A 23,604-nucleotide genomic window follows, 5' to 3' on the forward strand; every position below is an offset into this window, starting at 1 on the left:
AAGGATGGTTGAGGTCAGGGCACTGGGCTCATTTAAAAAGCAATTTGATGCTGTGATGTAGGGAGAATAGGTGTTCTGGAAGGATAATATTTAATGGACCAAAAGACTTTCTTTAGTATGAAGTGTGATAATTTAGTTACTTGGAAATGCAAATCTTCATCAGAATAGCTGCTGTGAGTTGAACATTTATTGCAAAGTCACATTCAGTTTTCTGGTGGTTGTTTTGTTCCCTCAAAGGTTTATTGCATGTGTCCAATGGCAATTTTGCCAATTTAATTCCACTACAAAAAGAATACAGGGAAAACTGTTTTGCCCTGTTTTGTCAATCTAATGAAGGGAATGAAACATCTAAGTGTACCCTGGAATTTTAGAAGAATAGTATTATTCACCGTGACTGAAAGATGTTTGTAATAACACTTTTAACTGTATGGAATTAGATGAGTATATTGGAAAATTAAAACCATATTTAAGGCAGCCAGTAGTTTGAATCTTACCTACACCGTAGCCTTTACCTGTAAAATGAACACAATAGGGCAATTATTAACATAACTGAATTAATATATTTTAAATTTCATAAGAATAGTAACAGCCGGCGTCAGAAAGGTGTTAGCATAAACTGTAAGCATTCTGTTCCAGTCCAGGATTCATTCAGTCCCAGGCTGGTGGGTGAAAATCTCCTGTGTTTTGGATGTAAGGTGGTGTGTTGAGGTGATACAACTGGACAGGTCCACACTGGCCTGACTTAAATTCTACTTTTAAAAAGGTCAGTAGACCTAATCTAGGAAAATACAGTTGTGTACAAGGTTTTGAAATCTATAATAAAAGATGAAGTAACTAATCATCTGGAGAAGGAGTGTATATTGCTTTACTGACTTAATTGGCAATTGGACATTGATGTTGAAGCAAGCAAGTATAAAAGGATTCTTGGAAAGTGACTGGACAGATTGTGGATATGATGGAATTGTAAGGTTTAAATAAATGAACTAGTGAATTAAAATTGTGTTTTGGATTTACAAACATTACAAGGAGAATATAATTAAGAGCAGCCTGCATGGATTCACAAAAGTAAGGTTATGTTTAACCAACCTCATCAAATTATTTGAAGATGTCACCAATAAAGTCGACAAGGGAAATGCAGTGGATGTAGGATATTTCGATTTTCCCAAGGTCTTTGATAAAGTGTCACATGAAAGGATAATAACTAAAATTATGGCGAGAGTTAGGAAGTGGTGTTCGGTGTTTTCTGTTCTCAACAAACAATGTGTAGAATACTTTTTTATTTTAGGTCTCCAGTTATAAAATCCAACAGTCACACAAACACCCTCTACTAACTTCTTTCTGCTTCCTCTCCCTCCTGATCTCCTTCCATTGGTCTTAGTCAATTGGTCCTTATTTATTAATTAGTATCCAACATTCGGCAGGAATCCAGGTTTCAAAATTACATTTGTAGAGCGCCTTTCAGGTCAGAAAGACGTCCCTAGGTGCTGGGACTGGTACTGTTCACCATATACATAAATTATTTGGATTCAGGTATAGGAGGCGAGATGTTTGCAGATTACAGCAAAAAGGTGTGTGGTAAATTGTGAAGAGGAATGCAGAAACTCATAGGCTAGCAGAAATGGCAGACAGATGGCATATTAAATTTAACATGCAATTAAATTTAACATGCGATTTAACATGCAAAGTAATTCACTTTGACAAAAAAATTATATTGATATCGGTTCACTTATTGTCCATATTAAAGTCCATTTTGTTTAACTCTTTAAAATGCAAAGTACAAGGAAATGGAAGTAGAGTGGGAAGTTTCTCTCTGGTCGATATAACTTGAGAAAGTTAGAACAAAATAACAGGATTACATGTTTATAGCGCCTTTCACATCGGGAGGACGTCCCAAGGTGCCGGACAGTCATAGCATTTCAGACCCGAGCTGGGGTCAGGGGAGGTAGAAAGGAAGGGAGGGGAAGGGGGCTGGCCAATGGCATGATCGAAGAGGAGGGTCTTGAGATGGGACTTGAAGGAGGCTAAGAAGGGGGCGAGGCAGAGTAACAGGGGGATGGAATTCCAGAGGTTGGGGATAGAGTGGCTGAAGGCTCTTCTGCCAATGGTGGGAAGGGTGGGTCGGGGAACGTGGAGCAAGAGGGAGGGAGCGGGTGGGTTGGTTTGGGGTTTGGGAGGTCGCAGAGGTAGGGTGGGACGAGGCCATGGGAGGCTTTGTAGGTGAGGACTCGGATCTTGAACTGGATCCTCTGAAGGATAGGGAGCCCATTGAACTGGGCAAGAATGGGGGGGATGGGGTCATGGAGTTTGGTGCGGGAGAGGACACGGGCTGCAGAGTTAGTTCTGGATTATCTGCAGCCTGTGGAGGGAGGAGTTGGGAAGGCCGACAAGCAGGACATTTGCATAGTCGAGCCTGGAGGTGATGAAGGCATGAACTAGAGTTTCAGTGGCCTGAGGAGTGAGGTAGTGGCGGAGTCGGGCGATGTTACGGAGGTGAGGGAAGGCAGAGTGGGTCATGGCTTGAATGTGGGGAAGAAGACTGTTGAGGGTTGAACAAGACACCTAAGTTCCTGACTGACTTGGTGAGTTGAAGTGTGCAACCATGGAGGTTGATGCTGCCAGAGCCTGAGGTGCAAGGCGCTGGCGCGAGTCAATCAGAAGGGCCTCAGTCTTGTTCACATTCAACTCTAGGAAATTTGCCCTCATCCAGGACTTGATGTCCGACAAGCAGTCTGTCAGAACAACAGTGGTTCTGGAGTTGAGGGTGGAGGCAGAAAGATAGAGAAGGGAGTTGACCTATGTCTGTGGATGATGTCACCAATGGGGAGCATGTAGATATGAAAGAGGAGAGGGCCAAGGACAGAGCCCTGGGGGACGCCAGACGTGACAGTGCAGGGGCTGGAGGAGAAAGGCAACAAAGTGGAGACGGTGAGAGAGATAGGAATCGAACCAGGCAAGGGCAGGTCCGCAAAGATTAACTAAAGCGAGGCGGTGTATGAGGATGGAGTGGTCGACAGTGGCGAAGGCGGCAGAAAGGTCGAGGAGGACAAGGAGTCAGAGGGAGCCCTGATAACAGATGTTCAGAATGTCATTAGGGGCTTTGACCAGGGCTGTTTCCGTGCTATGGGCAGCGCGGAAGCCGGATTGGAGGGGTTCAAAGAGAAAATGGCGAGAAAGAAAGGAGCGGAGCTGAGACGCAACAACTCGTTCCAGGACCATGGAGAGGAATGGAAGGTTAAAGATGGGGCGGTAGCTGGAGAGAAGGGATGGGTCTGGGGAAGGTTTGTTCAAGATGGGGGTGATGACAGCTGTTTTTAGGGGGTGGGAGCTGAACCCGTGGACAAGGAGAGGTTGATGATGTCGGACAGGAGAGGGGCCAGAAGGTGGAGCTGGGAGATGAGGAGAGAGATGGGGATGGGATCAAGGTAGCAGGTAGTGGGTTTGAGTTTGCGGAGAGTCATGGTGAGGGAGGAGAAAGAGAGGCATAGGAAGGTGGACAGAGGAGTCGGTTTGTGAGGGCAAAGAGAAGCCCGGGGTTGTCCTTTGCCTCCAAGATAATCTTGGAGTAGAAGGAGGATTTGCAGAGGCAAGTGCGCAGCTGTAGGTCTTGGTGTGGTGAAGCCAAATCTGCCGATGGACTGTTAGTTTGGAATTGGTCCTGGCGCATTTGGCAGCTCGCACTTGTGCCTTGAGGGAACGGAGATGGCTGGTATACCAGGGGGATTTATGGGAGTATGAGGCAGTTCAGGAGGTGAGGGGGGGGCAAGGGAGTCCAGAATGGAGGAGAGAGAGTTGTGGAGAAAAGAGAGTGAGGAGGGGAGATCGGTCAGTGAGGGTCAGAGGTGTAGGAGTTCCGATGACTCCAAAGCAGTGGAGAGGGAAGCATTTTTTTCCATAGACGGTATGTAATGGTGGAGGGTTGAGAAAGGGGAAGGGGTATGAAGGTGTTGAGGGAGATGAAGTGGTGGTCCGAGATGGCTTCATCGATGATGGTGAGGCTCCGGATGATCACCAGGTCAAGGGGGTGGCCACAGTCAAGGGTGGGGGAGTGGATGAGGAGGGAGAGGTTAAGGGAAGAGAGGAGGGAGGAGAAGTCGGCAGAGGTAGAGCAGAAGAGGGTGAAGTGGAGGTTGAAGTCGCCTAAGATTAGGAAATATTCAGAGCAGAGGGAGAAGGAAGATAGGAGGGTGGAGATGTTGGAGAGGAAGGTGGGGGAAGGCTTGGGGGGATGGTAAACAAGGAGGATTTTGAGGGAAAGCCTGGGAGGGTGGTAGAGGGTAAGGAGTTCGAAGGAGGGGAAGGTTCCTGAGAAGTAAGGGGAAAGGCCGAGGGGGGACCAGGAGATGACAGCCACACCACCGCCATGGCGATTAGGCCGTGGGGTTTGGTGAAAGGTGTAACCTGGAGGTTACCACTAGTTGAGGTGTGGCCTCAACTAGTGGGAAGGTGTCACCTGGGGTGACCCAGGTTTCGGTGAGATCATTAAGGACTTGATTTTTGACAGGCAGTGAACCTGGACTGGGGTAGATAGATTAATAATAGTAATCCTTGCATTTTGATCTAACACCTTATCACGTCTTTGAGACATTTCAAAGTACTTCACAGAATATACTTTAAGAAAGGTTTCTTTCTCTTACTGTCATTACAAGTTGCAGCTTTACAACAGCAACAATAAAATTACATTTGTATAGCGCCTTTCATGTCGGGAGGACATCCCAAGATGCTGAGCTTTACATTTTGTTTTAAATTCCCGCTAGCATCAGTAGAAATATCAACCACAGAAAGTCCTGTTCTATTGCTGACAGCCACGTATTAGAAACAATATTGGTATGTGATTTCAGGTATTTCTGTCCTTGATCAAAAGTGAAAAACGTTTTCATGTCAGGCAGTAGTCTGAATCTTACCTGCCCCATGGTCACCACCTGTAAAGGGAACACTTTAGTATAAATATTAAAAGAAGCTCCACATTTCACAACAATAATCATACAGTCCAAGGCTGATGGCTGGTCTGTATGTTAGCTGTCATGTGTGCAATGAGTCTGGACAATTCCACAACTCTGGAAATATATCAGTAACGACATGAGTCCTTACCCAGTTAAAGAATAAGCTTTAAATTCTGAATTCAATGTAAATATTATAAACTTAGATATCAAACAATCATAGAATTATACAGCATAGAAGGAGACGATTCGGTCCATCATATCTGTGCTAGCACTTTGAAAAGAGTTATCCAATTCAATCCCACTCCCCTGTTCTCTACGCATATCCCTGCAAACTTGTCCTCCCCAAATAATTATCTACTCTCTTAAAAGATGTTATCTAATCGGCTTCCACCACTCTTTCAGGCCATGCATTCCAAATTGAAACAACTCGCTGTGTGAAAACATCTCTCCTCAACTCCCCTCTGTTACTTCTGACAATTACTTTAAATCAGTGTCTTCGGTTACCAACACACCCTTGATCATCCTATCAAATCACCTCATAATTTTTAAAAATTCTATTAAGTTTACTGTTAACCTTCTCTGCTCCCAGGAGAATAATCTTAGCTTCTCTGGTAAATCTCCTTTGCCTTGACATCCTTTCTAAATGTGGTGCCCTGAACTGAACATAGTCTCTAGCTGAGGCCTAACTAGTGTTTATAAAGGTTTATCATAACTTCCTGACCTTGGAGTTGAAGGACTTTCTCAGTTGAAAGTCAAGCCTCTGCTACCATCTGCCCATTCTCTTTACCCCATCTTCCTCTTTAGATCTTGGCCTCCACTTGCCCCTCCTTTGCCTCTATCTCTCCTACATCTCTTCTTCATTGGTCACATGGATCAACATTGATGAGACTGAGCATGCAGATTACAATAGTTACAATAGTTTGTCTTAAAGGAGTTGAGGGGAAAGAAACCATTTGACATTTGAAAGATGCCAGCACTATAGCTGATCCCTAAGATTGAAAAATATTGATGTTTAGATTGTGGCAAGGAATAACAGAAACAATCAATCAATCAGGCGTCGGTTGGACAGGAAAGCAGCGATTTGCAAACTTCTCCCGAATGTAAGGGAATCGCTGTTGACTTCACATGAGAATGTTTGGTGTTTATTATGGCCGGCCAGATCTAGCAATAGACTGTGAGACCTGATCACGTGTGCTGGCAGCACAGGCTGGGATTTGAGGGAGCCGAGGTGACTGTGCTGCTCCGGGGGAACTTACTGACTTACCCACCGGCTTGATAACTTTTCTTCAATATTGTCACATTCCTTAAGATCCTGTCATAGAGCTGCAATTGACTTGACGAAGAATGAAAACAGACATTTAAAGCAAAAAATATTACTAATCTGATTCTTACCACTATATCCATAGCCAAAGCCACCACCTGACAAGAGAACAGATTAAAAGATTTAAATAAACATTTCCTAAATCAATATCGACAACAACAACAGAATTACATCTGTATAGCGCCTTTCACGATGGGAGGTCATCCCAATATCACTGCTTATTTCACAACAATAGTAATAACTTGTAGCAGAAAGTGGTTTGTGAACATATAGAAACTGCTCATTCAGACATTGGGAAATCAAAAATTCATGAGCTTCCGTGAGCTGGACATTTGCTGTAAGCTCCCTTTCAGTATCTGGTTGTTCTATTGATACATACATGAGAGAGAAGGGAATAGAGGAGAATGGGACAGGTGGGGGCTCGGGTGGAGTTTAAACACCTGCATGGAATAGCTGGGTTGAATGCTCTGTTTCTGTATCATTCTGTGGAACTACTATTTCTATCACATATTCATTATGTGAATTCAGTCGCTGTCAGAGAAGACTGGGGAAAAGAACAAGGGATTGGGATTGCACTCTAGCCTCTGCCTTCCTTCATCTTCAATCAACAACAACTTTACACAACATTATATAGTGTCCTTCACACAGAGTGGCATCGCGGGGAACTCACCTTCTCTGATATCATATGCACAGCTCCCTCACCACCATTCTCAACACCCTCTCACCATCACATCGCATACTGTCTTCTATCACTGCAATTCCCCTGGTACCACATCAACCTTATCTTTGTCACGTCCCTGGCCCATGCTACCAAATGCACATGGCTTAATTCTGGCCTCATTGTAACAGCCAGATCAGGCTATATTATATATACCCTATCGCTCCAGCTAAACCTCAGTCAAATTGTCCTGCTACTCCAGGATCATCATGAGATCAAGGACAACTACAGGTTCCTCATCTCTATCACAAACTACTTTCCCTGCTTCTCACCTCCGATTCCAAAAGTGAGGAGTTGATGGACTTTCTCAGTCAAAAGTCAAGCCTCTGCTACCATCTGCCCATTCTCTCTACCCTGTCTTCCCCCTGAGATCCTGGCTTCCACTTGCCCCTCCTTTGCCTCTATCTCTCTTGCTTCTCCTTTTTATGGGCCACATGGAGCAACATTGATGAGACTGAGCCTGTAGATTACAATAGTTTGTTTTAGAAGAGTTGAAGGGAAAGAAACCGTTTGACATTTGAATGTTACCTGGAAAGAAGCCAACACCGTAGTTGATCCCTAAAATTGAAAAATATTGATGTTATCAATGTCACGGAGATAAAAGTTGAACAGGTCAAACCGCAGGTGTGGGGTTTAAAGGGCAGTTGACATTTGTCTTAAAAGACAAAGAGCCACTGAGGTCCCACATTGGCTCCGTGAGGTGGATTGTGCATCAATGGACAGTGATGATGTCAGTGCCTGGGGTGGGATAGTGCTGATGGCAGCCAAGCAGGAGATTCTCTGTCTTGTCGAGATTCATGTACATTGATATTGTCAGTGCCTGGATGGAGAAGGTGCTTGCCCACAAAATATACAATGAATTCACTTGACAATATATTCTGTGGAGCACTTTGAGACGTCTTGAAGATGTGAAGGCACTAAATCAAATGCAAAGGCTATTATTATTCACCTGGAGAAAGTTAGAGCTCATCCAGGATTTGATTTTTGACAGACAATTAGAACAGGAGTGATCCTGGACTAGGGTAGACTGCAGACCTATGTGCAAGTTCTTGTTTTTCCTGTGTGCCGATCTAATCTGAATGTTTGATAGATTGTGATCAGTCAGAAGCTGAGTGAGTGAATTTGAGATTTCTTTCTATCCAAGAGCCATAATGTGTTTGGAAAACGAAAATCAGATTTAAGGCAGGCAGTTTGAAATTTACCTACTCCATTGTCATTACCTGTGACAGGAACACAATAGTATAAATATTAACAAAATTGAATATATTTCAACTCCATATTTCAGAACCACAGTAACAATTGGCGTTAAAAAGTTCTTAGTATGAGCATTCTACTCAGCTCCAGGATTCATTCAATCCCCGGCTGCTGGATGGAAATCTGGCAGCTGACAGGTTGATATAGGGTTAACAGGTCACAGAGGTTGGGAGGAGCAAGACCATGAAGGTCAGGACAAGAATTTTGAACTAATCCACTGAGGGTTGGGAAGCCAGCGGAGCTGGGCGAGGGTGGTGTTGATGGGGATACGGAGCCTGGTGCAGGAGTTGACACGAATCGCAGAGTTCTGGCTGATCTTCAGCTTGTGAATGGAAGAGTTAGGAAGGCCGACAAGCAGGGACTTGGTGTAGTTAAGCTTAGGTGTGATGGAACGCATGAATGAGGGTTTTAGCGGCCTGAGGAGTGGTGGAGTGGTGGAGCCTGCCGTTGTTGTGGAGGTGGGGGAGACCCAGCGAATCATGGCATGGATTTCGGGTAGACAGGAACTGTCCTGTTCCTGAGGGTTAACCAAGAAGCCTAGGTTCTGGACCCGCTCAGTGAGGCTGTGCATCCATGGTCAGTGATGCTGTCAGTGCCTGAGGTGTAGAGGTGCTGACGAGAGCCAATCAGGAGAGTCTCGGTCTTGTTGACGTTCAGCTGCAGAAAGCTAGCTCCTATTCAGGACTTGATATCTGACAGACATTCTGTCATGACAGCAGTGGTCATGGAGTCGAGGGTGGAGAGAGATAGAGTTGGGTGTCATCCGCATATGTGTGGAAGTTGACCCCATGACTGCGGATGATACCACCAAGAAAGAGCATGTGTATGTTGAAGAGGAGAGGACCAAGGACACAGCCCTGAGAAATTCCACAGAAGACGATGTGTGGGCTGGTGGAGAAGCCGTTAGCGAAGACAAAATGGAGACTGTGTGAGAGGTAGGATCTGAACCATTCAAGGGCAGAACCACGAAGGTTGAGGTAAGACGAGAAGTGATGGAGGAGCATGGAGTGGTCAACATAAATGGAAAATTAAAATGAAAACGAGATTTAAGACCAGCAGTCGTCTGAATCACAATAGTATAAATATTAACAAAACTGAATATGTTTAAACTTCATATTTTTCCATACAATTTGCGTCAGAAAAGTCTGAGCATGAGCATTCTGCTCGGGTGCAGGGTTCATTGAATCCCAGGCTGCTCACTCGACTGTTTGTGGGATACTGATGTGCCCAATTGGCTAGTGTGTTTCGCCCACAAAATATACCGTCAGATTCTATGATTCTCTGCGAATCTGGACAATTCCACAACGTAAGAATGGAAATCCATCAGGAAACACACTGGCTCATTTTCCAATTGAACAATAAGCTTTAAATTCTGAATTCAATATAAATATTATCAATTTAGATATTTACATACACTTTAAAAGTAGCAACTAAATCAATTATAAAAATAGCATAACATGGAAAGGTTTACTGACAATTCTGTTTTGGTGCTTTTGGCAAGGAATAACAGAAACAATCAATCAATCAGGCGTCGGTTGGGCAGGAAAGCAGCGATTTGCAAACTTCTCCCGAATGTAAGGGAATCGCTGTTGACTTCACATGAGATTGTTTGGTGTTTATTATGGCCGGCCAGATCTAGCAATGGACTGTGAGACCTGATCACGTGTGCTGGCAGCAAGGCTGGGATTTGAGGGAGCCGAGGAGACTGTGCTGCTCCGGGGGAACTTACTGACTTACCCACCGGCTTGATAACTTTTCTTCAATATTGTCACATTCCTTAAGATCCTGTCATAGAGCTGCAATTGACTTGACGAAGAATGAAAACAGACATTTAAAGCAAAAAATATTACTAATCTGATTCTTACCCCTATATCCATAGCCATTGCCACCACCTGACAAGAGAACAGATTAAAAGATTTATATAAACATTTCCTAAATCAATATCGACAACAACAACAAGATTACATGTGTATAGCGCCTTTCACGTTGGGAGGTCATCCCAATATCACTGCTTATTTCACAACAATAGTAATAACTTGTAGCAGAAAGTGGTTTGTGAACATATAGAAACTGCTCATTCAGACATTGGGAAATCAAAAATTCATGAGCTTCCGTGAGCTGGACATTTGCTGTAAGCTCCCTTTCAGTATCTGGTTGTTCTATTGATACATACATGAGAGAGAAGGGAATAGAGGAGAATGGGACAGGTGGGGGCTCGGGTGGAGTTTAAACACCTGCATGGAATAGCTGGGTTGAATGCTCTGTTTCTGTATCATTCTGTGGAACTACTATTTCTATCACATATTCATTATGTGAATTCAGTCGCTGTCAGAGAAGACTGGGGAAAAGAACAAGGGATTGGGATTGCACTCTAGCCTCTGCCTTCCTTCATCTTCAATCAACAACAACTTTACACAACATTATATAGTGTCCTTCACACAGAGTGGCATCGCGGGGAACTCACCTTCTCTGATATCATATGCACAGCTCCCTCACCACCATTCTCAACACCCTCTCACCATCACATCGCATACTGTCTTCTATCACTGCAATTCCCCTGGTACCACATCAACCTTATCTTTGTCACGTCCCTGGCCCATGCTACCAAATGCACATGGCTTAATTCTGGCCTCATTGTAACAGCCAGATCAGGCTATATTATATATACCCTATCGCTCCAGCTAAACCTCAGTCAAATTGTCCTGCTACTCCAGGATCATCATGAGATCAAGGACAACTACAGGTTCCTCATCTCTATCACAAACTACTTTCCCTGCTTCTCACCTCCGATTCCAAAAGTGAGGAGTTGATGGACTTTCTCAGTCAAAAGTCAAGCCTCTGCTACCATCTGCCCATTCTCCCTACCCTGTCTTCCCCCTGAGATCCTGGCTTCCACTTGCCCCTCCTTTGCCTCTATCTCTCTTGCTTCTCCTTTTTATGGGCCACATGGAGCAACATTGATGAGACTGAGCCTGTAGATTACAATAGTTTGTTTTAGAAGAGTTGAAGAGAAAGAAACCGTTTGACATTTGAATGTTACCTGGAAAGAAGCCAACACCGTAGTTGATCCCTAAGATTGAAAAATATTGATGTTATCAATGTCACGGAGATAAAAGTTGAACAGGTCAAACCGCAGGTGTGGGGTTTAAAGGGCAGTTGACATTTGTCTTAAAAGACAAAGAGCCACTGAGGTCCCACATTGGCTCCGTGAGGTGGATTGTGCATCAATGGACAGTGATGATGTCAGTGCCTGGGGTGGGATAGTGCTGATGGCAGCCAAGCAGGAGATTCTCTGTCTTGTCGAGATTCATGTACATTGATATTGTCAGTGCCTGGATGGAGAAGGTGCTTGCCCACAAAATATACAATGAATTCACTTGACAATATATTCTGTGGAGCACTTTGAGACGTCTTGAAGATGTGAAGGCACTAAATCAAATGCAAAGGCTATTATTATTCACCCGGAGAAAGTTAGAGCTCATCCAGGATTTGATTTTTGACAGACAATTAGAACAGGAGTGATCCTGGACTAGGGTAGACTGCAGACCTATGTGCAAGTTCTTGTTTTTCCTGTGTGCCGATCTAATCTGAATGTTTGACAGATTGTGATCAGTCAGAAGCTGAGTGAGTGAATTTGAGATTTCTTTCTATCCAAGAGCCATAATGTGTTTGGAAAACGAAAATCAGATTTAAGGCAGGCAGTTTGAAATTTACCTACTCCATTGTCATTACCTGTGACAGGAACACAATAGTATAAATATTAACAAAATTGAATATATTTCAACTCCATATTTCAGAACCACAGTAACAATTGGCGTTAAAAAGTTCTTAGTATGAGCATTCTACTCAGCTCCAGGATTCATTCAATCCCCGGCTGCTGGATGGAAATCTGGCAGCTGACAGGTTGATATAGGGTTAACAGGTCACAGAGGTTGGGAGGAGCAAGACCATGAAGGTCAGGACAAGAATTTTGAACTAATCCACTGAGGGTTGGGAAGCCAGCGGAGCTGGGCGAGGGTGGTGTTGATGGGGATACGGAGCCTGGTGCAGGAGTTGACACGAATCGCAGAGTTCTGGCTGATCTTCAGCTTGTGAATGGAAGAGTTAGGAAGGCCGACAAGCAGGGACTTGGTGTAGTTAAGCTTAGGTGTGATGGAACGCATGAATGAGGGTTTTAGCGGCCTGAGGAGTGGTGGAGTGGTGGAGCCTGCCGTTGTTGTGGAGGTGGGGGAGACCCAGCGAATCATGGCATGGATTTCGGGTAGACAGGAACTGTCCTGTTCCTGAGGGTTAACCAAGAAGCCTAGGTTCTGGACCCGCTCAGTGAGGCTGTGCATCCATGGTCAGTGATGCTGTCAGTGCCTGAGGTGTAGAGGTGCTGACGAGAGCCAATCAGAAGAGTCTCGGTCTTGTTGACGTTCAGCTGCAGAAAGCTAGCTCCTATTCAGGACTTGATATCTGACAGACATTCTGTCATGACAGCAGTGGTCATGGAGTCGAGGGTGGAGAGAGATAGAGTTGGGTGTCATCCGCATATGTGTGGAAGTTGACCCCATGACTGCGGATGATACCACCAAGAAAGAGCATGTGTATGTTGAAGAGGAGAGGACCAAGGACAGAGCCCTGAGAAATTCCGCAGAAGACGATGTGTGGGCTGGTGGAGAAGCCGTTAGCGAAGACAAAATGGAGACGGTGTGAGAGGTAGGATCTGAACCATTCAAGGGCAGAACCACGAAGGTTGAGGTAAGACGAGAAGTGATGGAGGAGCATGGAGTGGTCAACATAATTGGAAAATTAAAATGAAAACGAGATTTAAGACCAGCAGTCGTCTGAATCACAATAGTATAAATATTAAAAAACTGAATATGTTTAAACTTCATATTTTTCCATACAATTTGCGTCAGAAAAGTCTGAGCATGAGCATTCTGCTCGGGTGCAGGGTTCATTGAATCCCAGGCTGCTCACTCGACTGTTTGTGGGATACTGATGTGCCCAATTGGCTAGTGTGTTTCGCCCACAAAATATACCGTCAGATTCTATGATTCTCTGCGAATCTGGACAATTCCACAACGTAAGAATGGAAATCCATCAGGAAACACACTGTCTCCTTTTCCAATTGAACAATAAGCTTTAAATTTTGAATTCAATATAAATATTATCAATTTAGATATTTACATACACTTTAAAAGTAGCAACTAAATCAATTATAAAAATAGCATAACATGGAAAGGTTTACTGACAATTCTGTTTTGGTGCTTTTGGCAAGGAATAACAGAAACAGACATAACCACCGCCTTGATAACTTTTCTTCAATATTGTAAATTAATATTCCTTAAGATCCTGTCATAGAGGTGCAATTGACTCGATTAAGAATAAAAACACACATTTAAAGAAACAAATATTGCCAATTCTGTTTCTTACCATGGTCAGGAACTGTCAAGAGAAGAGATTATAAAGATTATAAAGATTGACTAAATCTACATCACTGCTTATTTCACATCAATAGTAATAACTTTGCATCGCATACACAGCTCCCTCACCACCATTCTGAACACCCTCTCACCATCACACCCCACACAGTCTGCTCCCCCTGCAATCCTCCTGGTACCACAGCCACCTCAGCTCCATCACATCCCAGGCCCATGCCTCCAAATGCATGTGGCTTAAATCTGGCCTCATGGTAACAGGCTGATGGTAACATGGCTGGATTATACTAAACCCTATCGCTCAGCCTAACCTCAGCCAAATTGTTTTGCTACTCCAGGATCATTATGGAGACCAAGGGCAACCCCAGGGTCCTCCTTCCCTTCGCCCAATCCCCACCCTTCTCCTGGTCACTCAGCTTCCCCTCCTTATTTCCTCCTCGTGCTATTCCTCACACAACACAAATGCAACATGTTGTTGAGCACAGAGCTCTACTGGTGAGGAAGCAGCAGTGCAGACGCAATGGGAAAGAGCAAAGGAGGTTTATTAACAGCAAACTCCAATGGGGGAGTGAACGCTCTCACAGACACAATGGGGTAAACAACACTTTTTATTCTATAATTTAATGTTGATAATTATTGCTGTGCAACATTGACTAGACAGCCTGTCGATGACAATATTTCGTCTTTAATTAGTTGAGGCGAAGGAAACAGTTTGACTTTTGAGCATTACCATCAGGGAGGTATCCGGAATAATCGTATTTCTTCCCTAAGAATGAAAGATATTTACGTTAACTGTAACTGTATGGAATCAGAAACATTTTACCTCTGCCCTTTCCCGACAGTATCTTTTATGAAACATTTGAGTACAAATAGCCACAAGCCATTTCTACCTAATTGAGGAATTTCGTGTCACTGTTCAACAACAACAAATTCCATTTACGTAGAGTTTTTGCATGTTTTCAACGTATGTCCCAAGGCGTTGGACAGTCAAAGGTTTGCACCTGAACTGGGGGTTGGATTTGGGAGGAGTGGAGACCAAGGGATGTGGATGGGAAGATAAGCGAAGGCACAGTAAAGGAGGAATGCCTCGAAGGAGGCAAGGCAGGGGGCGCGGTAAAGGGATTCTGGGATAGATTTCTAGAAGTTGGGGGCAGAAAGGCTGTAGGCCCGACCTCCGATGGACAGTGCCCGCTAAGTGGAGGGAGCAGGCGGGTTGGTAGTGTTTCAGAGATAGAGGTCACAGAAGTATGGTGGACCATTATCGTGGAAGGCTTTGAAAGTGAGAAATCGATCCACCTCGGGATGGGGAGCCGGTGGAGCCAGCGGAGGATGGGTCTGGTCAGGCAGAGGACATGAGCTGCAGAGTTCTGAAGGGGCTGTAGCTTGTGTAGGGAAGTGTTGGGAAGTCCAGGGAGCAGAGTGTTGGTGTAATCAAGCCCGTATGTGGTAAAAGAACTGTTTAGGCTATCGGCGATCTGAGGGGAAAAGAGGTAGCAGAGGTGAGCAATTGAACAGAGGGGAAAAATGAACAGGTCAAAAATAGATGCCATTTAAGGACAGTGAATGTAATAACACACCTTGCATTTGTTATAGAGCTTTTCATGTCTTCTAGACATGTCAAAGCACTCCACAGAATATACAGTTGGCAGTCAAATAAGTCAGAGGTTCCCCATTGACATCATGAGGTGGATTGTGCATCAACAAATACTGATAATGTTTGTGCGTGGGGTGAGAAGGTATTGATTGGGAGCCAAGCAGGAGAGCCTCTGCATTGTCGACTATCAACTGGAGAAAGTTAGAGCTTACCCAGAACTTGATTTTTGTCAGGTAATCAGTTAGACCAGCAGTGATCCTGGATTAGGGTAGACTACAGATCTAAGTAAAAGTTCCTCTTGTTTTTCTGAGTGCCGATCTAATAAGAATGTTTTATCATGAGTCAGGAGCTCAGTGGGTGAATTACAACAAATTACATTTGTACAGCGTCTTTCACGTCGGAAGAACGCCCCGACAGGCGCTGGACAGTCAACGCTTTCGATCCGAGCTGGGGTTGGGATCAGGAGCGGAGGACAGGGTTGTAGAGGTCGGAGGGTGAAGGAGCGGTCAAAGAGAAGGGTCATGAGACAACGCTTGAAGGAGGTAAGGCAGGGGTTGAGGCAAAGCAACTGTGGGATTGAGTTCCAAAGGGTGTGACAGAACGGCTGAAGGCCTGACTGCCGATGATGGGATGGGCAGAACTGGGGAACATAGAGCAGGCCGGAGCGCACAGAGCAGAGGGCGTGGACAAGTCCGTTGGAGTTATTGGATCACAGAGGTAGGGGGGAGCAAGGCCATGGAAGAGTTTGAAGGCAAGGATGAATATTTTCAACTCATTCCTCTAGGGGGTGAGGAGCTAGTGGAGCTGGGCGAGAGTGAGACTATAGGTTCACAGAAATTGATGCGGGAGAGGACATGATCTAAATCGTTCTGAGGATTCACTTTGGAGCAGAAAAGGTTGAGAGCAGTAGATAGGGAGGAATTGTTTGCAGTAACCAGAAGACAGAGATTGAAAGTAGAACATACATAAGAATTAGGAGCAGGAGTCGGCCATTCGGCCCCTCGAGCTGCCCCACCATTCGATAAGATCATGGCTGATCTTCTGACCTAACTCGAATTACCTGCCCTATCCCCATATCCCCTAATCCCTCTATTTTTTAAAAAATCTATCAGTCTCAGCCTTGAAGATAATAATAATAATAATAATAATCCTTGCATTTGATAGAGCGCTTTTCACGTTGGGAGGACGTCCCAAAGCGCTTCACACAACACACTGTAAAGTGAATTGACTGTATATTTGTGGGCGAACGCGGCAGCCAATTGCGCACAGCAATGTCCCACAAACAGTCGTAGATTGAAAATGACCAATTTATTATTGTTTTGGTTTTGGAGGGATTATTATTAGGCTCTGTGTGGAGTAAGGAAACTTGCCCAAGGTTTCGCCCTCTGCCTGGGATTGAACTCAGGTCTCTGACTTGCAAAGCGAGTGCTCTAACCACTGAGCTACAGGACTCCACGTTCAAGGACTGAGCATCTACAGCCTTCTGGGTGAGTGACTTCCATAAATTCACTACCCTCTGAGTGAAGAAATGTCTCCTCAACTCTGTTCTCAAAGGCTAACCCTCAATTTTCAGGCTGTGACCCCGGTTATGGATTCTCCGACCGGGGGAAACAGAACCACAGTGACTACTTTATCAGCCCTTTAAGGATCTTATATGTCTCAATAAGATCTTCCCTAATTCTTCTGTACTCTGGAGAATACAGTCCTCGTTTATTCAGCCTATCCTCATAGGTCAGTCCCCTCATCCCAGGAACTAACCGAGTGAATCTACGCTGCACCCCCTCGAGGGCAAGTATGTCCTTTTTTAAATAAGGACCACAACTGCACACAATACTCTCGGTACGGTCTCACCGGGGCCCTATACAGTTGCAGTAAGACTTCTCTACTCTTGTACTCTAAACCTTTTGCAATGAACGCTAACTGCCGTTCGCCTTCTTAGTTGCTGCTGCACCTGCAAACTAACTTTTTGGGACTGGTGTACAAGGACACCCAAATCCCTCCAGCACAGACACTAATGGGCTAAACAACACTTTTTATTCTATAATTTAATGTTGATGATTATTGCTGTGCAACATTAACTCGACAGCCTGTCAATGACAACATTTTGACTTTAATTAGTTGAAGCAAAGGAAACAGTTTGACTTTTGAGCATTACCTGTAGGGAAGTATTCGGAATAATCGTATTTCTTCCCTAAGATTGAAAGATATTTATGTTTACTGTAACTGTGTAGAATCAGACACATTTTACCTCTGTCCTTTCCTGAAAATATCATTTAATAAGGGAGTAGAAGGATTGGCACTGTTTCAGGTTGGACAGGGAGGAACTGCTTCCTCTGGCAGTAATAATAATAATAATCCTTGCATTTGATATAGCGCTTTTCACGGCTTTCAAGCGTCCCAAAGCGCTTCACAGAATATACTGTAAAGTGAATTGACTGTATATTTGTGGGCGAACGCAGCAGCCAATTGCGCTCAGCAATGTCCCACAAACAGTCATGGATTGAAAATGACAAATTTATTATTGTTTTGTTTTTTGGAAGGATTATTATTAGGCTCTGTGAGGAGTAAGGAAATTTGCCCAAGCTTTCGCCCTCTGCCTGGAATTGAACCCAGGTGTCTCACTTGCAAAGCGAGTGCTCGAACCACTGAGCTACAGGCCTCCACAGTAACCAGAAGATACATATTTAACATAATTTAATAATTGAAAATAATTAGCAATAGAATTAGAGAGAAGACTAGGAGAATTTTTTTTTACCCAGCGAGTTCTTACAGTCTGGAATGCAGTGCCTGAAGCGGTGGTGGAAGCAGATTCGAAAATAGCTTTCAACAGGGAATTAGATAGGTACTTTAAAAGGTAATATTGGTAGGGCTAAGGGCGGGGGAGTGGGATTAATTGGTAGCCCTTTCAAACAGCCGGCACAGGCACGATGAGCAGAATGGCCTCCTGTGCCTTAAGATTCTATGATTCTTTGTGTACTGAATCTGGACAATTCCACAACGTGAGAATGGAAATCCATCAGTAAACACACGGTCTCCTTTTCCAATTAAACAATCAGCTTTAAATTCTGAATTCAATATAAATATTATCAATTTAGATATTTACATACACTTTAAAAGTAGCAAAATATTTAAAGCAAAATATATTGCCAATTCTGTTTCTTACCATGGTCAGGAACTGTCAAGAGAAGAGATTATAAAGATTATAAAGATTGACTAAATCAACATCACTGCTTACAACATTAACACTGCTGACATCAATAGTCATAACTTTCCATCGCATGCACAGCTCCCTCACCACCATTCTGAACACCCTCTCACCATCACACCCCACACAGTCTGCTCCCCCTCAATCCTCCTGGTACCACAGCCACCTCAGCTCCATCACATCCCAGGCCCATGCCTCCAAATGCATGTGGCTTAAATCTGGCCTCATGGTAACAGGCCTTACTACTAAACCCTATCGCTCAGCCTAACCTCAGCCAAATTGTTCTGCTACTCCAGGATCATTATGGAGACCAAGGGCAACCCCAGGGTCCTCCTTCCCTTCGCCCAATCCCCACCCTTCTCCTGGTCACTCAGCTTCCCCTCCTTATTTCCTCCTCGTGCTATTCCTCACACAACACAAATGCAACATGTTGTTGAGCACAGAGCTCTACTGGTGAGGAAGCAGCAGTGCAAACACAATGGGAAAGAGCAAAGGAGATTTAGTAATAGCAAACTCCAATGGGGGAGTGAACGCTCTCACAGACACAATGGGCTAAACATCACTTTTTATTCTATAATTTAATGTTGATGATTATTGCTGTGCAACATTGACTAGACAGCCTGTCGATGACAATACTTTTTTTTGAATTAGTTGAAGCGAAGAAAGCAGTTTGACTTTTGAGCATTACCATAAGGGAGGTATCCGGAATAATCGTATTTCTTCCCTAAGAATGAAAGATATTTACGTTAACTGTAACTGTATGGAATCAGAAACATTTTACCTCTGCCCTTTCCCGACAGTATCTTTTATGAAACATTTGAGTACAAATAGCCACAAGCCATTTCTACCTAATTGAGGAATTTCGTGTCACTGTTCAACAACAACAAATTCCATTTACGTAGAGTTTTTGCATGTTTTCAACGTATGTCCCAAGGCGTTGGACAGTCAAAGGTTTGCACCTGAACTGGGGGTTGGATTTGGGAGGAGTGGAGACCAAGGGATGTGGATGGGAAGATAAGCGAAGGCACAGTAAAGGAGGAATGCCTCGAAGGAGGCAAGGCAGGGGGGCGGTAAAGGGACTCTGGGATAGAGTTCTAGATGTTGGGGGCAGAAAGGCTGTATGCCCGACCTCCGATGGACAGTGCCCGCTAAGTGGAGGGAGCAGGCGGGTTGGTAGTGTTTCAGAGATAGAGGTCACAGAAGTATGGTGGACCATTATCGTGGAAGGCTTTGAAAGTGAGAAATCGATCCACCTCGGGATGGGGAGCCGGTGGAGCCAGCGGAGGATGGGTCTGGTCAGGCAGAGGACATGAGCTGCAGAGTTCTGAAGGGGCTGTAGCTTGTGTAGGGAAGTGTTGGGAAGTCCAGGGAGCAGAGTGTTGGTGTAATCAAGCCCGTATGTGGTAAAAGAACTGTTTAGGCTATCGGCGATCTGAGGGGAAAAGAGGTAGCAGAGGTGAGCAATTGAACAGAGGGGAAAAATGAACAGGTCAAAAATAGATGCCATTTAAGGACAGTGAATGTAATAACACACCTTGCATTTGTTATAGAGCTTTTCATGTCTTCTAGACATGTCAAAGCACTCCACAGAATATACAGTTGGCAGTCAAATAAGTCAGAGGTTCCCCATTGACATCATGAGGTGGATTGTGCATCAACAAATACTGATAATATTTGTGCGTGGGGTGAGAAGGTATTGATTGGGAGCCAAGCAGGAGAGCCTCTGCATTGTCGACTATCAACTGGAGAAAGTTAGAGCTTACCCAGAACTTGATTTTTGTCAGGTAATCAGTTAGACCAGCAGTGATCCTGGATTAGGGTAGACTACAGATCTAAGTAAAAGTTCCTCTTGTTTTTCTGAGTGCCGATCTAATAAGAATGTTTTATCATGAGTCAGGAGCTCAGTGGGTGAATTACAACAAATTACATTTGGACAGCGTCTTTCACGTCGGTAGAACGCCCCAACAGGCGCTGGACAGTCAACGCTTTCGATCCGAGCTGGGGTTGGGATCAGGAGCGGAGGACAGGGTTGTAGAGGTTGGAGGGTGAAGGAGCGGTCAAAGAGAAGGGTCATGAGACAACGCTTGAAGGAGGTAAGGCAGGGGTTGAGGCAAAGCAACTGTGGGATTGAGTTCCAAAGGGTGTGACAGAACGGCTGAAGGCCTGACTGCCGATGATGGGATGGGCAGAACTGGGGGACATAGAGCAGGCCGGAGCGCACAGAGCAGAGGGCGCGGACAAGTCCGTTGAAGTTATTGGATCACAGAGGTAGGGGGGAGCAAGGCCATGGAAGAGTTTGAAGGCAAGGATGAATATTTTCAACTCATTCCTCTAGGGGGTGAGGAGCTAGTGGAGCCGGGCGAGAGTGAGACTATAGGTTCACAGAAATTGATGCGGGAGAGGACATGATCTAAATCGTTCTGAGGATTCTCTTTGGAGCAGAAAAGGTTGAGAGCAGTAGATAGGGAGGAATTGTTTGCAGTAACCAGAAGACAGAGATTGAAAGTAGAACATACATAAGAATTAGGAGCAGGAGTCGGCCATTCGGCCCCTCGAGCTGCCCCGCCATTCGATAAGATCATGGCTGATCTTCTGACCGAACTTGAATTACCTGCCCTATCCTCATATCCCCTAATCCCTCTATTTTTAAAAAAATCTATCAGTCTCAGCCTTGAAGATAATAATAATAATAATAATAATAATCCTAGCATTTGATAGAGCGCTTTTCACGTTGGGAGGACGTCCCAAAGCGCTTCACACAACACACTGTAAAGTGAATTGACTGTATATTTGTGGGCGAACGCGGCAGCCAATTGCGCACAGCAATGTCCCACAAACAGTCGTAGATTGAAAATGACCAATTTATCATTGTTTTGAGTTTTGGAGGGATTATTATTAGGCTCTGTGTGGAGTAAGGAAACTTGCCCAAGGTTTCGTCCTCTGCCTGGGATTGAACTCAGGTCTCTGACTTGCAAAGCGAGTGCTCTAACCACTGAGCTACAGGACTCCACGTTCAAGGACTGAGCATCTACAGCCTTCTGGGTGAGTGACTTCCATAAATTCACTACCCTCTGAGTGAAGAAATGTCTCCTCAACTCTGTTCTCAAAGGCTAACCCTCAATTTTCAGGCTGTGACCCCGGTTATAGATTCTCCGACCGGGGGAAACAGAACCACAGTGACTACTTTATCAGTCCTTTAAGAATCTTATATGTCTCAATAAGATCTTCCCTAATTCTTCTGTACTCTGGAGAATACAGTCCTCGTTTATTCAGCCTATCCTCATAGGTCAGTCCCCTCATCCCAGGAACTAACCGAGTGAATCTACGCTGCACCCCCTCGAGGGCAAGTATGTCCTTTTTTAAATAAGGATCACAACTGCACACAATACTCTCGGTACGGTCTCACCGGGGCCCTATACAGTTGCAGTAAGACTTCCCTACTCTTGTACTCTAAACCTTTTGCAATGAACGCTAACTGCCGTTCGCCTTCTTAGTTGCTGCTGCACCTGCAAACTAACTTTTTGAGACGGGTGTACAAGGACACCCAAATCCCTCCAGCACAGACACAATGGGCTAAACAACACTTTTTATTCTATAATTTAATGTTGATGATTATTGTTGCGCAACATTGACTAGACAGCCTGTCGACAACAATATTTTGTCTTTAATTAGTTGAAGCAAAGGAAACAGTTTGACTTTTGAGCATTACCTTCAGGGAGGTATCCAGAAGGATCGTATTTCTTCCCTAAGAATGAAAGATATTTACGTGAACTGTAACTGTGTGCAATCATCTGCATTTTATACATTTTACCTCTATAATTTCCTGACAATATCTTTTATGAAACATTGAGTACAAACAGTCAGAGGCCATTTTTTCCTAAATTTGAACCATTTAATGTCACAAATTCCATTTCTGTTGCGGTTTTACATGTTTTCATGTATGTGCCAAAGAATTGGACAGCCAAGGGTTTGCACCTGAGGTGGTGGTTGGATTTGGGAAGAGTGGAGGCCAAGGGATGCGGGTGGGAAAATAACAGAAGACACAGTAAAAGAGGAGTGCTTTCAAGGAGGCAAAGGAGGAGGCGAGGTGACGTGACTCTGGGATGGAATTCTAGAAGTTGGGGGCAGAAAGGCTGAAGGCCCAACTGCCGAAGTGTGGCGAACAGGACAGTGCCCGTCAAGCGGTGGGAGCAGACGGGTTGGTAGGGTTTGACAGATAGAGGTCACAGAGAAATGGTGGGACAAGATTGTGGAGGGCTTTAAAGGTGAGAACTCGCCTGCCGGGCGATGGAGAGCCGGTGGAGTCAGGCGAGGCATGGTTTGGTCTGGGAGAGGACATGGCCTGCAGAGTTCTGAACAGGCTGTCGCTTGTGGAGGGAAGAGTTGGGAAGTCCAGCGAGCAGAGTGTGGGTGTAATCAAACCTGTATGTGGTAAAAGCACTGATAAGGGTATTCGCGGTCTGAGGGGAGAGGAAGTAGCAGAAGTAGACAATGTAACAGAGGGGAGGAATGAACAGGTCAAAACATAGGTGGCGTTTAAGGACAGTTGGCCGGCAAACAAGTCACAGAGGTTCCACATTGCCTCCATGAGGTGGATTATGCATCAATAAATACTGATGATGTCTGTGTGTGGGGTGAGAAGGTGTTGATTGGGAGCCAAGCAGGAGAGCCTCTGCATTGTCGACTATCAACTGGAGAAAGTTAGAGCTTACCCAGGACTTGATTTTTGACAGGTAATCAGTTAGACCAGCAGTGATCCTGGACTAGGGTAGACTACAGATCTAAGTAAAAGTTCCTCTTGTTTTTCTGTGTGCCGGTCTAATATGAATGTTTTATAATCAGTCAGAAGCTCAGTGAGTGAATTACAACAACAGATTACTTTTGTATAGCGTCTTTCATGTCGGGACGACTTCCGATTGCGCTGGACAGTCAACGATTTGGACCCGAGCTGAGGTTCGGATCAGGAGGAGTGGAGGGCATGGTTGTTGAGGTAGGAGGGTGAAGGAGCAGTCAAAGAGGAGGGTCATGAGATAACCCTTGAAGGAGACAAGGGAGGGGTTGAGGATAAGCAACTGTGAGATTGAGTCGCAAAGGGTGCAGACAGAAAGAAGATGGGATGGGCAGAACTGGTGATGTAGAGCAGGCC

The 23,604-nt window shown here is 44.7% G+C and overlaps 1 protein-coding gene across 1 annotated transcript in view; it reads right to left on the minus strand.

Annotated features, from left to right (window-relative positions):
- LOC103190898 (keratin-associated protein 19-2-like) overlaps positions 1-13,877 on the minus strand; it is a 37,356-nt gene extending 23,479 nt beyond the window's left edge. The window contains exons 1-8 of the mRNA XM_042345324.1: positions 13,805-13,877; positions 13,655-13,666; positions 11,274-11,303; positions 10,099-10,125; positions 7,508-7,537; positions 6,333-6,359; positions 4,902-4,919; positions 495-512 (exon numbers count right to left, since the gene is read on the minus strand). Of these exons, the coding sequence (XP_042201258.1) occupies positions 495-512; positions 4,902-4,919; positions 6,333-6,359; positions 7,508-7,537; positions 10,099-10,125; positions 11,274-11,303; positions 13,655-13,666; positions 13,805-13,877 (235 nt within the window). The remainder of the gene's footprint in view (positions 1-494; positions 513-4,901; positions 4,920-6,332; positions 6,360-7,507; positions 7,538-10,098; positions 10,126-11,273; positions 11,304-13,654; positions 13,667-13,804) is intronic.
- Positions 13,878-23,604: the final 9,727 nt, after the last annotated feature.

Source organism: Callorhinchus milii, unplaced genomic scaffold (genome assembly GCF_018977255.1).
Source record: "Callorhinchus milii isolate IMCB2004 unplaced genomic scaffold, IMCB_Cmil_1.0 Scaffold41, whole genome shotgun sequence".
NCBI lineage: Eukaryota > Metazoa > Chordata > Chondrichthyes > Chimaeriformes > Callorhinchidae > Callorhinchus > Callorhinchus milii.